The sequence below is a fragment of the Acanthochromis polyacanthus genome, chromosome 3 (genome assembly GCF_021347895.1).
Source record: "Acanthochromis polyacanthus isolate Apoly-LR-REF ecotype Palm Island chromosome 3, KAUST_Apoly_ChrSc, whole genome shotgun sequence".
Lineage (NCBI taxonomy): Eukaryota > Metazoa > Chordata > Actinopteri > Pomacentridae > Acanthochromis > Acanthochromis polyacanthus.
The window spans coordinates 10,121,895-10,134,808 of record NC_067115.1 but is presented as its reverse complement, the minus strand read 5'-3'; the positions used below and the strand labels follow the sequence as shown (position 1 = coordinate 10,134,808).

The 12,914-nt window shown below is 39.2% G+C and overlaps 1 protein-coding gene across 3 annotated transcripts in view; it reads right to left on the bottom strand.

Moving 5' to 3' along the window:
* Positions 1–314: 314 nt before the first annotated feature.
* tex2 (testis expressed 2) overlaps positions 315–12,914 on the bottom strand; it is a 39,752-nt gene continuing 27,152 nt past the window's right edge. For 2 of the 3 annotated variants that reach the window (XM_022212112.2, XM_022212113.2), the window contains exons 9-13: positions 6,452–6,578; positions 5,465–5,578; positions 4,159–4,368; positions 3,604–3,724; positions 315–2,315 (exon numbers count right to left, since the gene is read on the bottom strand). In XM_022212112.2, coding sequence (XP_022067804.2) covers positions 2,166–2,315; positions 3,604–3,724; positions 4,159–4,368; positions 5,465–5,578; positions 6,452–6,578 — 722 coding nt within the window. In that variant the 3' untranslated portion in view covers positions 315–2,165. The remainder of the gene's footprint in view (positions 2,316–3,603; positions 3,725–4,158; positions 4,369–5,464; positions 5,579–6,451; positions 6,579–12,914) is intronic. The other variant, XM_022212114.2, reaches the window with a different exon arrangement.

The following is a 12,914-nucleotide window of genomic DNA, read 5'->3' as shown; positions in this document are numbered from 1 at the left end:
AAATAATCAACATAATATAAACCTATTGATAAACATAATTTGGAAATATATATATATAATTAAACACTGATAGAATCCATTCTGATACCCAACACCCTACTTTTCATTTTGTTGTGAAAAATCTGAATGTTACTCAGTTTTTATAATTACTAAATGAATATTTTCCTTGACATTGTACATAGGTTTGAGTGTGGATTTTTTTCAGACATCACTAAAAAAAAACAACTTTATTTCACTTCAAAGCAAATAAACACAAAGCAATCAAGATGTGCACATAATATTCAGAACACAATATCTGAAGCAAAAATCCAAAAGGCTTTAACTGACAGATTTATTTTGCTCTATAAATAAGGCAGATACACGTAATCACTGAATTTGGCCTCAAAATTACATGTAAATTTTAAAAAATCATTAATAATTCACAGATACAAATCATGATCTTCATATATCCTCAAAATTCTTATTTCATTCAGTTTATATCAAAGAAGTAGACAAAAAACTGAGATCACAACCCACTTAATGTAGTCATTCAAAAATACTTAATAAAAGGGAACCAAGGCGGAAAAGAAAAGACAATCAAACAGAACAAAGATCCATTTCGTGTTACAGCGCTTTAGTATCCAAAGAGAGCAAGAAATGAAAACAAGGCGAGAACTTCTGTAAACAACATTAATGCAAGTATTTTAGCACATTCGTAAATATTACCTCTAATGCTTGATCAATGTGTACCTTTAAGCAGAGGGAGCGATCCAGCACTAAAGACCTAATCAAAGGACTTTGGTTAAGATTAGAAATAATGGATACAAATGCAATTTCAGAGAGGGAACATGTAGATAAGGCTGCAACATTCTTGACAATAGATGCTTTATGATATCATATTTACCTTAACTTTGCTCAAGTGTTACATTGAAATGTCTTTCTACATACAATATGGTGGGTAGAGTCTTTTTAAAGCACTGTTATTCATCAAAATTGGTCATTTCAATTCCAACATCATCAGTAACATTATCGCCGTAAGTGATGCATCGATAAATGCACCACCCACTAGTCCATAAATATTCTGATAATGCATCTGGAAAATGATATGCAACATGTGATAGTGTTTATCATAAGAAAGCAAAAAGAAAACTTTCACCTGTATTTGTGCAATAATTTGCATACCCCAGTTATTCTGGGTAAAAACTGTTTTTATACATTAACTGAAACCAAAAATACCCAAACATACATTCAACAGATGTGTTAGAGGCCTCGTACTTCTCATCAGACATACACTTTTATGTATGTATATGTGTATATATATCATACTGAAGCCTATTTAGCATTTCTATCATTGCACTTATTGTGTTTGTGTATTTGTCACTGCTCCTACATTGTGTACGTTTGCTCTTGAGCATTATTTCCATACAGACATGAATAACGGCATCGGTGGCATTTGAAGAAAAAAAAGGGAGTTTGGCAATTGAAGATCTGGTCACAGCACAAATGAATACTGTTAGCTAACACCTGATTTAAAAAAAAAACAATTGCATAAAGCAACTTAAAGGTTTAATGTTTTATGGTAAAGAAATATAACATCAAGTATCTGAGCTTCTCCAAAGTATGCTGTCACCTGCTTACAGTTAGTTGTCAACAAAGCAAACAACGACGTTCCTTCACACACCAATCATTCACTAGAAAGCACCTCTAATTTCAACATACAATCACACTTTAACTCCATTTGCTGCATCTCTATACTAAATGCTCCATCTCCTGTCATCTGCAGGCTGTAAGGTATCTGGTGAATGCTTCCACATTAATGTGTTCATAGGACATAAAATATATACCAATAAATTCCTCCTTATTAACTTAACCCACCCCCACTTATGAGCCAAACATGACTCCCTTCACATATCAGCACTATTCAATAGGTTCTCATCATTACATAAGACAAATTGCCTTTTCCCCTGTCATGATAAATACTACTTAACAGAGCAGCAAGCAACAGTTTGTCTTTAGTGTCGACTCTGTCTTGTTCCTGTAAAACTCCTAAGGTCTCTTCTACTTTAAGTGAGAAAGCCACTCACTACGGGAATGTGTTTGTGTTACAGTAGCGCCAGACCTATCGACTTTGGCTCCAGTTCCCATTTTGAGACGTCATAACCTGTAGGAAATACTGTAAACAATCTTCATGGCTGGCTGGTGCTGTCCCTCTCTGGCTGCGAAGGCTCTGGGTCCACTGAGAGGCCGACCAAAGGTCCACCCGCTGTGCGAGGGTCCATGGCAGAATGCATAATAGTCAGCCACACATCATCCATGTTTGGCATCACCAGGATTTTCTAAAGGAAATAAGCGCAAAATGGATAAATAGTCAGTGGTCTATCATTTTTTGGGGTTCTTGACACATTTTTGACATTTCTTAAATAGACCATAAGTAGCTGGCACATCACAGAAAGTGTGCAACTGTCTTTTAGAAGAGGTGAAGTTCAAAGACGGACCTTATAAAAATGCTCCCAGTGCTTCTGCAATGCTTGTAATGCTCTCTGGAAGTCCCGTGATGTCAAATAATGTCTACGATAAGCTCTTGAAGCGTGTCAAAATGATGATCCCTCAGCTTGAATTTTATTTTGTGGAGGAGGATTCAAAGGGAGTCAAATGTAGCAAGTAATGATCAATTCATTCATGAACACAACTCTGTTTATACTAGACCAGGTATGCATCAGAGTTTTGGAGAAATGTAAGACTTCATACGGTGTTTAAGCTCCATCGATGGAAAGCATATAAAAATAAAAACAACTCTTTTAATGATGAGAATGGCAGAGAATCACATCGCACACATTTTGGTCTACCTTGCGTGACTTAGGTGGATGACAAAATTTATGTTTTGTGTACCCTTGTGGACACAGACAGCATGAATTGGCCTTAAGGTGGGTGTCTGTGTTGTTGTGGTTTAAAAAAAAAAAAAAACAACTGTGTGTAATCAACGTGCTGTAGTCTGGTGCACAGCGCATTGGAACACCAACGTGCCACAGTTCAGGTTTGTCCCGAAGGATCTCTCTCAGATGTCTCAGGACATGACCTGTAGAGCTTCCCATTGACAGTCAAACCCTGGTCAACAAATTCCAATTACTGTGTATACTATTGTTTCTTCTCTCAGTGGTTGCAGATGTGTGTCCATATTAGGGTTTTATCATTGCCTCTGCTGACTGACAAAATGTTTTCTCCCTGCTGCAGTTTGCCGTCCAAGGAGAAACTGCACACCGTCCAGTGTTCACTCAAGCTTAGCCCAATATCATATGTCTTCCTGACTTGTTATAGTTACTGATGGCATATATTACAGGCATGTGACTTTGCACCACCAACAATCCCTGATCCTTTTGATGAACCCCCATATAAAACAATGAATGTGTTAAATAGTTTCTCAGTCTATGTTGTAAGCTTTGTATGACTCTGCTGTGCTTACTGAGATGCAGCACAAATGGCACTTTTATTATTTTTGCATCCATGTTTCAACAAGAACAGGTAGCCTCTGCAGTTCCCCTGACAACTTCCAATTTTGTGCTAGTTTGTCAAGTGACCGGGGACTGTGCCACAGAATTACAGGAACAAAAGAAGGTTTATTGCCACCTGGAATTCCTGATCCAGTTTTTTCTCTATCCAGTCCGTAACATGAGCCAAAGTGACTTCTCTTTCTCCCAGTTTGGGTCGGGCCTTCAGTTCCAAGCGAGGCGGTGTCCTAAAGCCATACCTGTAACAGAAAATAACCAACCATTTGCTCACAAACATTGCAGGTGCAGCTACTACCACCAGAGGACAGTGATGTACTGCAGAAAGACATACAGTATATTGGGTGCTACGTTTATTTGTTGTTAAATAAAACATGCAGTTGCATAGAAGAATGAATTTCACTTGTTCTGAGTACAGATGTCCTTACAGCGTGTTTCAATGTAATTATCATTCATACATAAAGGTATGTGGACTGTGATTCAGTAACTGTTGACATGCAAGAGGAAAATTGACTAATTCAGTGTCAACATAAAAACCTTTGTTTGCAACAGACTGGACTGTGTCCTATCTGTGGGAAAGGGTCATCTCTAAGAAACACTCTGACAAACAAGGACATTCACTTTGCACAGCATTCCACTGATTAGTTTGAAGGAAAACAACACTTCCTTCACATACCATATCCTGTCAGTGGGTGGAGGCGGTATGTTGACGGCCAGCGTTCCTTGGAGCTGCTGCACCTCCACTGTGAGCAGGAGGGGTGTGTTGGACACTTCCTCCATCTTCTTTTTGATGAACTCTGTCTCTGTGGCCTTCTGGAAGTATTTGGACTTGGTAATCTTGTCCACAAAGCGCATGATCTTGCTCGGTTTATGTCCTCCAACCAAACTGTATTCATAGTAAATAAAAGGAAGTTCAAGGCTAAAGCAGACTTACAAACCTTAAATATGTACTATCGCTTTTTTTTTTCGATTTTGTGGAGAGGAAACTGACACAAACAACACACACTGTACACAATTACAGGTTTGTATTTTCTGGATCAGCTAGAATATGTTTATGGTTTAATATTACACGATTCTCATGTTGTACACTGCACCTTCTGTCTGAAACACTCTGCTGTACCTTGTGTCCTTTAAACCACATGACTATACATAACTTATGTGGACAATCTGCAGAGCAGCTGCATTACACTTCTACTAAAATCAATGACAATAGCTACACCAATCACGTGAGCAGAGCAAAAGTGGTGCATACGCACACTGAGATCAATGCTGCAAACGTTTTCATTCGACCAGTCCTTCCATTTACATTTTTTACATGAGAAGCACGTGGACCTTTTACACAGAAATGGGTCATGAACTGTACGGAATTGTTTACAGTTAAACTATCAGTACACAGGAAATTACTAATTTGTATCAAATGAGGCATCCACTTTGGAGTCTTGATTCCTCTGTCAGCATGTATGTGCCAGAGGCAGTTGCTTAGTCTATTTCTGACAGTCTATTGTGCTCTGTAAACGTTCATTTATCCATATTACAAAACTTAAAAAAAGAGGTCTGTGCTGGGTCCAGAAAACCACAGATACAACATTCCTAAATGAAAAGCTCATGGTCTTGTTTTGACACAACCCTATGCTAAATAGATATGATTAGAGGCACATTCACTCTGTCAATGGTCTGCATAGTGTTGCCATTTCCAAAGATCCTTTTAACAAAAATTCCAATCTGCTCTAGATGGTCAGATGGCCAATTGAAAGCGAGGCGACACTGGTTATGTAGCCATATCATACGAAAAGGGATTTTTGTCTGTATTTTTACTAAACGACTGATTAAAACAATGACTTTTCAAAACAAGTTTATCTAAAATCGAGCAATGTAATGTAATCTAGTGAAATTTTTCTTGTATTTAGGCCAGTATTGAAATACTGAATCTTGTGATTGTGAGTAGATTAAATAAGAAAGAAGGCACATGAACTCGCTCTCACCCTTCTGCTCCAGCAGAATCATTTGAGAAGTCTGAGGTGTCTTCCTCATCTGATGAGCCGGCGCTGGACGACTCTTCATCGCTGTCAGCCAGACAGTAAGTGCGTGGCCTGTATCTGAAAATGCATGAGCAAATACAAATGCATGTGAGCGCAGACATATGGACGCACTAACTCGTGCACATAATACTTGCTAAACATGTGCATAATCATTTAAAGAAATCATTTTGTAATTTAACCTAAAAAACAAGGACCACTTTGTTTTGAACAGTATTTCAACCTTTCACATGTAATTTGATGTGAAACCGAATCTAAACATGTTCCCTTATGTGGCCCGGCAAATTTCCTCTCACTTCTTATTTACTGGCAGCACAGTCTAACCCCATTTACTTACTGTAAATGCACACTGCAGTTTATAAAAGCACCAATCTAGAACTTAGGCTTGTTATTAACACTGATACTAATCATTAGAGTTTCTGTGCTGAGGTATCAAAAGAGAAAAAGTGCCATCTGTAATGTATTTACATGGCCATATATGAACATATTAGACTCCTCTTTATTGATAAGAATCAATATCTGGCGTGAAAACAAGGAAATACATGGATGAAAGCACTGAACACGCCAAGCAATGAATAATTAATTAGATGAAGCATTAGATGGAATTAGGAAATGAGACAAACAAGATGTTGTAACTGGAAAGTGAACAGAAGAGATTACTGTTGAAAGTCAAGCAGCACTCACCGACAGCAGAAACACATCCGATTAAGAGCCGCAAAAAGGCAGAATCCAAAGGACAGAGAGGCAACAGCAGGGAGAAGAAAAAAGGAGAGTGGGGGGGGGTATAAAAGAAAAGATACAGAATACTGAGTAAAACAGGTAAGGTGCCAAAGTGGCAGAATAGCACAGTTTTCCTGAGGAGGAAACAGCATCAAGCCCAATCATGGCTGTTCTAAAATGTAAAGGCAGCACGATGTACATTGACTGTCATACCCATCTTTGCCAAGTTCCCCTAAGCGGAGGTTTTCTCCCTCTTTGCCCAGACGAATGAGGTTCATCTTGGTTTCCAGGGTCATCAGGAAGGAGCCACTGTAGGAGACCTCCAGGTCGAACCACAGACCTGACGGATATACAGCAATTATTAGACACGTTGATGTGACAAGTGAAACTGTAAACAGTAACATTTGGGGATAAAGACACATATGCAACAGATCCGCCACTGTCCATGAAAGATAGTAGTGTTATGACAAAAATCAAACAAACAAGTTGTTGACAAATGACTGCTATCTCATCTTCCTCATTATCACACTCCCATTTATTAGTACATAACTCGCATGGAGAATCCCAAATTTCTGGAAAGTTATTTTGCTACTCTTGCCATTGCTGTGTCATGGTTTCACTGTTTTCATCCGGAACACCTCTTGTGTGATTTTGTCAGTATGACTCTCATCATTATCATGCTGGAATATTCCTCTACTGCCAAGCTTCTGCAGGCTATGATTAATTTTGATACATCCACAGGCATTCATGGTGTCATCTTTAAATGTCATCTCCCCAACACCTTTTGCAGCCATGCAGGACTATATCATCACACTCCCATCTCCATGCGTCAGTGTGAGGACTATGCATTGGCTGTGGCAGTCCTGGTCGGGTTTCCTGCAGACCTGATGGAGACCATCTAAGCTAAATAAATTATATTCAGGCTTCTTTTAATGTTCTTCAGCGAGGTTTAATACTGCGGGTTTAAAATAAAAACTGAGCCAGATTCTTCTCTTGGATGCTGTCCATACAGTAAGGGTTGATATCGTGCAATGTCCATCACACTATCTGAGGCACAACAGAAACCTTGACTTTCAATGATATTCCCTGTGCCAAGTCTAAATTACCTGCACAACTCCAATTTACTAGTGATGCTTGAAATGAAAGCAAAATTTGAATCTAATAGCTGTGATTTTAAAGGTCTAGAATGAAAGCTCTTCAGGCCACATTCGTCCTAGCTGCCTCTCCTCTCGGCCTTTCTCTCGCTGCTTTCTTTCCTCCCTGCTCACGCTCTTCTATCACTGTGTTGACCTTTCTGTGGCATCTCTCTCTTTCTCCTCAAGCATCACTGAAGTGGGGACTCTAACTGATTTTATTTTGTTGATCCTTCTGCTTAGATGAGAATGACATAGTGAAAGACCTAGGGAAAGAAGGGAAAGAAAGAGGAAGCGATCAAAAGGTCCTTTAAACAGAGGAGAAAAACAGTTGGAGAGCAGGCAATCTCCCCCCCAGCCTGTTTGATAACAGCAGGGGGGACCGGCGGCAGAAACAGGGCTCTCCCAGCTTCTCTCTGCTCCTTTTACCTCCGCACTACCAAATCTGCTGTAATCTGGATTATATAAACTCCTCAAAAGCATCCATCCAAAGCTTGGCTTGCATGGGGCAGCCTTTGCGTGCTGTTTTTGATTTTTTCCCTTCCTTCTTTACAACACAGGGTCACATGTTCTTGTGAAACAAAGAGCCACATCTCACCATAAACTTGGGTGAGGTTTCCCTGTACCCCACTGGAGGGCAGCAAAGTTTGATAGATGATGCAGGAAAGAAGAATTGAGGTTAGGATAAAGGCCATTAAGATAATCTGATCAAAAAAAAAAACAACTTTGCATGTGTGCACATACACGATGCTAAAGTCCAAAGTTAGTGCACACATACATGGTGCAACACTCTGCACAGCAGTTCTGCACAGATAACAGACTTCCTATAATTAGATTTTGATAGCTTTCCTAGCAGTAACCCTGGGATAAGATTTTTATTTTGGCTAAAGTGTACATACACAGGATGTATATCCTGTGCAATATCGATTAAATGTCAAATGATTCTAAACTGTGTCATCTTGCAGTAACTGCTTTGCTTCTAAGTGGACCAGAAGAGCATTTGTTTTTATGTAAAACTGGAAACCAACACTTTACTACTAACTATATGAAAAATACAGAGAAAGAAGTCAATGCAACAACAGTCTATACACTTTTCATTACTAAGACTGAAATGTTTTGTTGTTTGCATTTTTTATTATTAAACCATTATTATTATTATTTTATATATGCCCACCTTTATTTTTGATGGCAGACTCAGTCGTCCTCAGCATGAAGGATAGCAATTTTGCCATTCTGACATGATGCTTTGCCGTTCTTTCCTGGAGGTACGTTCCCACATTATCACACTCTGACTTCTCTGATTCACTGTCAGGACTATGCATTCATTATGGCAGTCCTCTTCATGTTCACACCAAACATGTTGGACTCCATTTGAGTCCAACAAATTTATCTTGGTCTCATTTGACCAAACAATGTCCTCAAATTATTCATCAGATAACTTAAATGTTCTTTAGCAAAGAATAATCTTTCAGCGATGTGCCAAAGAGCAAGTCAAGTTTTTTCTTGGATGCCGTCCAAAGGGTTGACTTTATGTAATGTCGTTCACACTGCCTGAGCTGTCACAGAAACTTGTTTCCACTGATAACTCTCTTGACAATTCTGGATGACTTGTCTATTTTTCCACAGCTACCTTGTGAAAATAGAGCACTGTCCGTGGCGTCATTTTGGGTGGCATGGTTCATTCAGTACCACATGGTTACTGCTGCAGCTGTGTTTTAATTGATCTTTAGTTAGTCATTGATCTTTCCGTACCCTTTTCTGTCTTTGTTAAGCAACACGATCTAATCTTTATTTTCTTCTGACAATTCTTGTCCACATGGAGCCATAATGCAAACATGGAGATCAAAATAGCTCAAAGGTTCAAAGCTGAGAAAGTTCCTGTGTTGACAGATAATTTTATACCTACTGTATGTTCTTGCAGTTCTATAAATTGGAAATCATAAGTGCACTCAATTTTGTTTCTGTGATTACAGGTTTCCCAACGTGCCAGTGATGACAAGCTTATTCTGCTTAGACTTACTCTGTTTCTACTTGGGGGTCGGTATTCTCAATATAGTCTTTCTAACGTGTTTAGTTTTGATTGTTCATAAGTGGAAATACTCTACTTGTCTACTTTGTTCAGATACTATCAGGTGATATGTGAGAAGGCAGAAAATGCAGAAACTGACTGTCCTCTCCTGAGTATTCCGTCTAAAAACCAGCTTGATAACGCAATAAGTCTAGTATTCTAGAGAGAAAAACAATCAAACAAAAAGCTGTTAAAAAGAAACAGGCCGAGAAGAAGTGAAAGCAGGAAAAACAGAAAGTATTTGGACCAAAAGAAAGAGCACCAAGTGAAAGAAAACAAGCAATCAGAAATGCAGTGAAGCAGAGTTAACAAGGTGGATATGATGAGCCCAGTGAGTCTTGCTTGACCCACCAGACTTGAGAAGCGTAGCGTGAGTCTAGTTGGGCTGGGTGTTTATGGAGGGCACTGAGCTTTGTTAGATGGAGAAAGGAGAGAAGAGCCTCAGTGCAAGCTGCTGGATCATGGCAGCACAGTGCTTCTTTAATTGGGGTGAAGTCACGAAGCCACATGGTGAGGAGTCAGCAGTGCATCATGAACACTACAGAGAAATGCCCTCACATTTGCAGGGTGACCGCTCATATGCCTTCAGAGATATACAATACAGAATTTCATGACCGTATGTATTTAAAAACAAATGTGCAGAACTACAAAAGTACAAGCTCACAGAGGCAGTTGTCTCTGAAGATATGCACACATACACAGCTGGAGAAGTTAATCGATCCACTGCACTCAGCATGCTTGTTCCTGGAAGGAGCAGGGTGACACGAGGTCAAGTCAGAACTTGAGACGCCTGGAGGATCCAGCCACTGCAGCAACAGTGGAAATTTGAAAAGGAAAACTAAACTGACCATTTTCACTGGAGGTTGTGCAACAAAACTTTAAAGCCCAAGGCAATTAATCATGGAAACACATCAGCACGGTAACAGATTTTAAAATGGCCTTTCCCTGCTGAGGTAGATCCTCTAAAGGGAAACATGCACAGGGCTCAGTTAAGCTAAATGTCTTCAGTAATCTTTAGCCAAATGGATAAAAGGTCTATTGTTTGAAGCACACACTGTCTGCCTCCTTCCTACTTTCTCTCACCTCCAAGAAATGTGTCTAAAAATGTAGCAGTTTGTTACTAAAGACTCACTGTGGGTGATCTGAATTATTTCATGAACAATTTGTGAGAAAGAAATCAAAACATTAGACAACATATAGCTGTTTCTGAATGTAAGTGCAAATAAAGCTGACAACCCATCAGCAGTCAATGAAATTGGTTCAGTGCACTCTGATTGTGTTTGAAGAGGCTTTTGAGGTGTGTTCTGTCTGGAACTGATCCAAGAAATGCCGGTGCCATCTCAGTTGGAGATGCAATCATTTCCTGCTCTCATTATAGGGTTATGCGAGTGCTGCAGTGATAAAAATGAGGCAGTGAGTCATCGCACAGGAGGGAGGAAGAGAAATACGGAGACTAAAAAGTGAGTAAGGACAAAGGGGAAGATGAAATGAAAGGGAATGCAAGGGGAAGAGAAAACTAGGAATCGAGCAGGAGACTACATGTGAAACAGATGAAAAGACAGATCTGCCACAGAATGTGTGGGGGACGACGAAAGTAATGTGATACAGAGAGACAGGAAGCTCAAGGCTGCATGTCTGAAAGATCATAGAAGAATTCCTCTAAAAGTGACATACAAAAGCTTCTTGTGATCAAATCTAGAACACAGTTTGCTGAAACTTTAGCACCACTTGAGCCAGCATAGCTGTGCAGAGTTAAGAGCTCACACAGCTAAACTTTGATTTATCTGCTCCAAAGAAAATACCTGCTAAAGTGCTTAAAACCTGCCTGTATTTTATTCAACTAAGAGTTCAATAACCAATCAAATTCCATTAGATTTCTAGCATTTTCCAGGATCTGCACTATGCAACACCTTTCCAAAAGGAGAGTTTCTTCACATTAATTAATCACAAACATCTTTCTGTAAACGCTCCAATTCCATGCATCCAAAGCTTGAAAAACAACAGTAAACTACTAAGCTCTGAGCATTGTTACTGCTGGTCAGCGGCTGTAGAGGAAGGGAAAGGTTTGCACTTTATTTACCCGGCTGAGAGTCTAAAAGTAACAAGCATCTCTCTTTGACCTCAAACACACCACTACAATGAGTACAGCAGCCGTTGTCCTTGTCTGCAGTTTATAACAACCCAAGTCGACCGAAGTGTTGTCTATACTTGTTTTAGACGCAACAACAAAAATATGTGCAAATAAGCCAGGGAGACAAAAAAAAAAAACAGTATGACAACTTCCATCTATCCATCCATTATCTGTACACTGCTTAATTCTCATTAGGGTGGAGACAGGGACACCCTGGACAGGTCAGTCTATCACAATGCCACATATAGAGACTAACAAGCAGCATGACAACTTACAAAATAAAATAACAAGAATATAGCAAAAAAAAGAAAAAAAGGACAAAGCAGGACACTAAGAGCACTCAAAGTCCATTGAGAACATGGCAAGCATGTTAAACGGCAAATGTGTTGACATGCTCACTGCTGTATTTTAAGAAATATATTTAGTTTTTGCGTTCCTGACAGCCAAAAGTAGATAACTCATCTTACTACAAATACAGAATGAATACCAAATATTGACTTGCTATTGGTTTGATTATATTTTTTAGTGTTGATCTGAATTTGTTGCCATTTTTTACTGCGGATTAAAATCAAAACAAGCATTCTAATCAACTGCTAGCATTTTGAGCATCTCAGTCTGGACAGTGTTGTTTTCAGTGGAGAGTTAGGACAGCTGCCATCAATGCTGCTGTTCTTTTGGATGGAGAGCACAGCCTCGGTATTGTGACCTTATTAGTCACAGCAAGAACACGAGAGAAAGAATGGGAGGAACAGTCAGTCATGAGACAAAAAAAAAAATCACTTCCCCCGTGTGTACGTGTGCACGCAATGGATTGCAAAAGTGTTCACTCAGTCTGACATTTCACTCAATTTGTCAAGCAAGGTTTTTAAAATTATATTATTTGAAGTTTGGAAAATTTGACTGGTAGGTTTGGATGCTGAGGCAAAAGATACAGTGATGGAAAAGTTTTCGGACACCCCATGGATTTGCGAAATATTGCAAGAATTACTCTTAGGTCTTCAAGTGCAATTTCTTTGAGCACAGTCACAGCCAAAATACCTAACAAATACTAAAAAAACATTAAAAAATTAAAATTGATTGGTTCCACAAAAATACAAATTTTGAGTATTGGGTCATTTTGGTACCAGTGATCCACTAATAAAGGTTGTCCTTTTTATTAAAAGACACATTTTTTGTTGCGTGCTTCATGTCTATATAAAGCCAGCACATTTCAAAGTTCTTCAGAGACAAAAATGACTGCAACAAGAAACCTAACACAGGAAACACGCCTGAAGATACAGATTCTCAGCCAGGAAGGGTGCAGCTGCCGCCAGACAGCCAGGAAGTGCAGATGCAGTCCTTCAG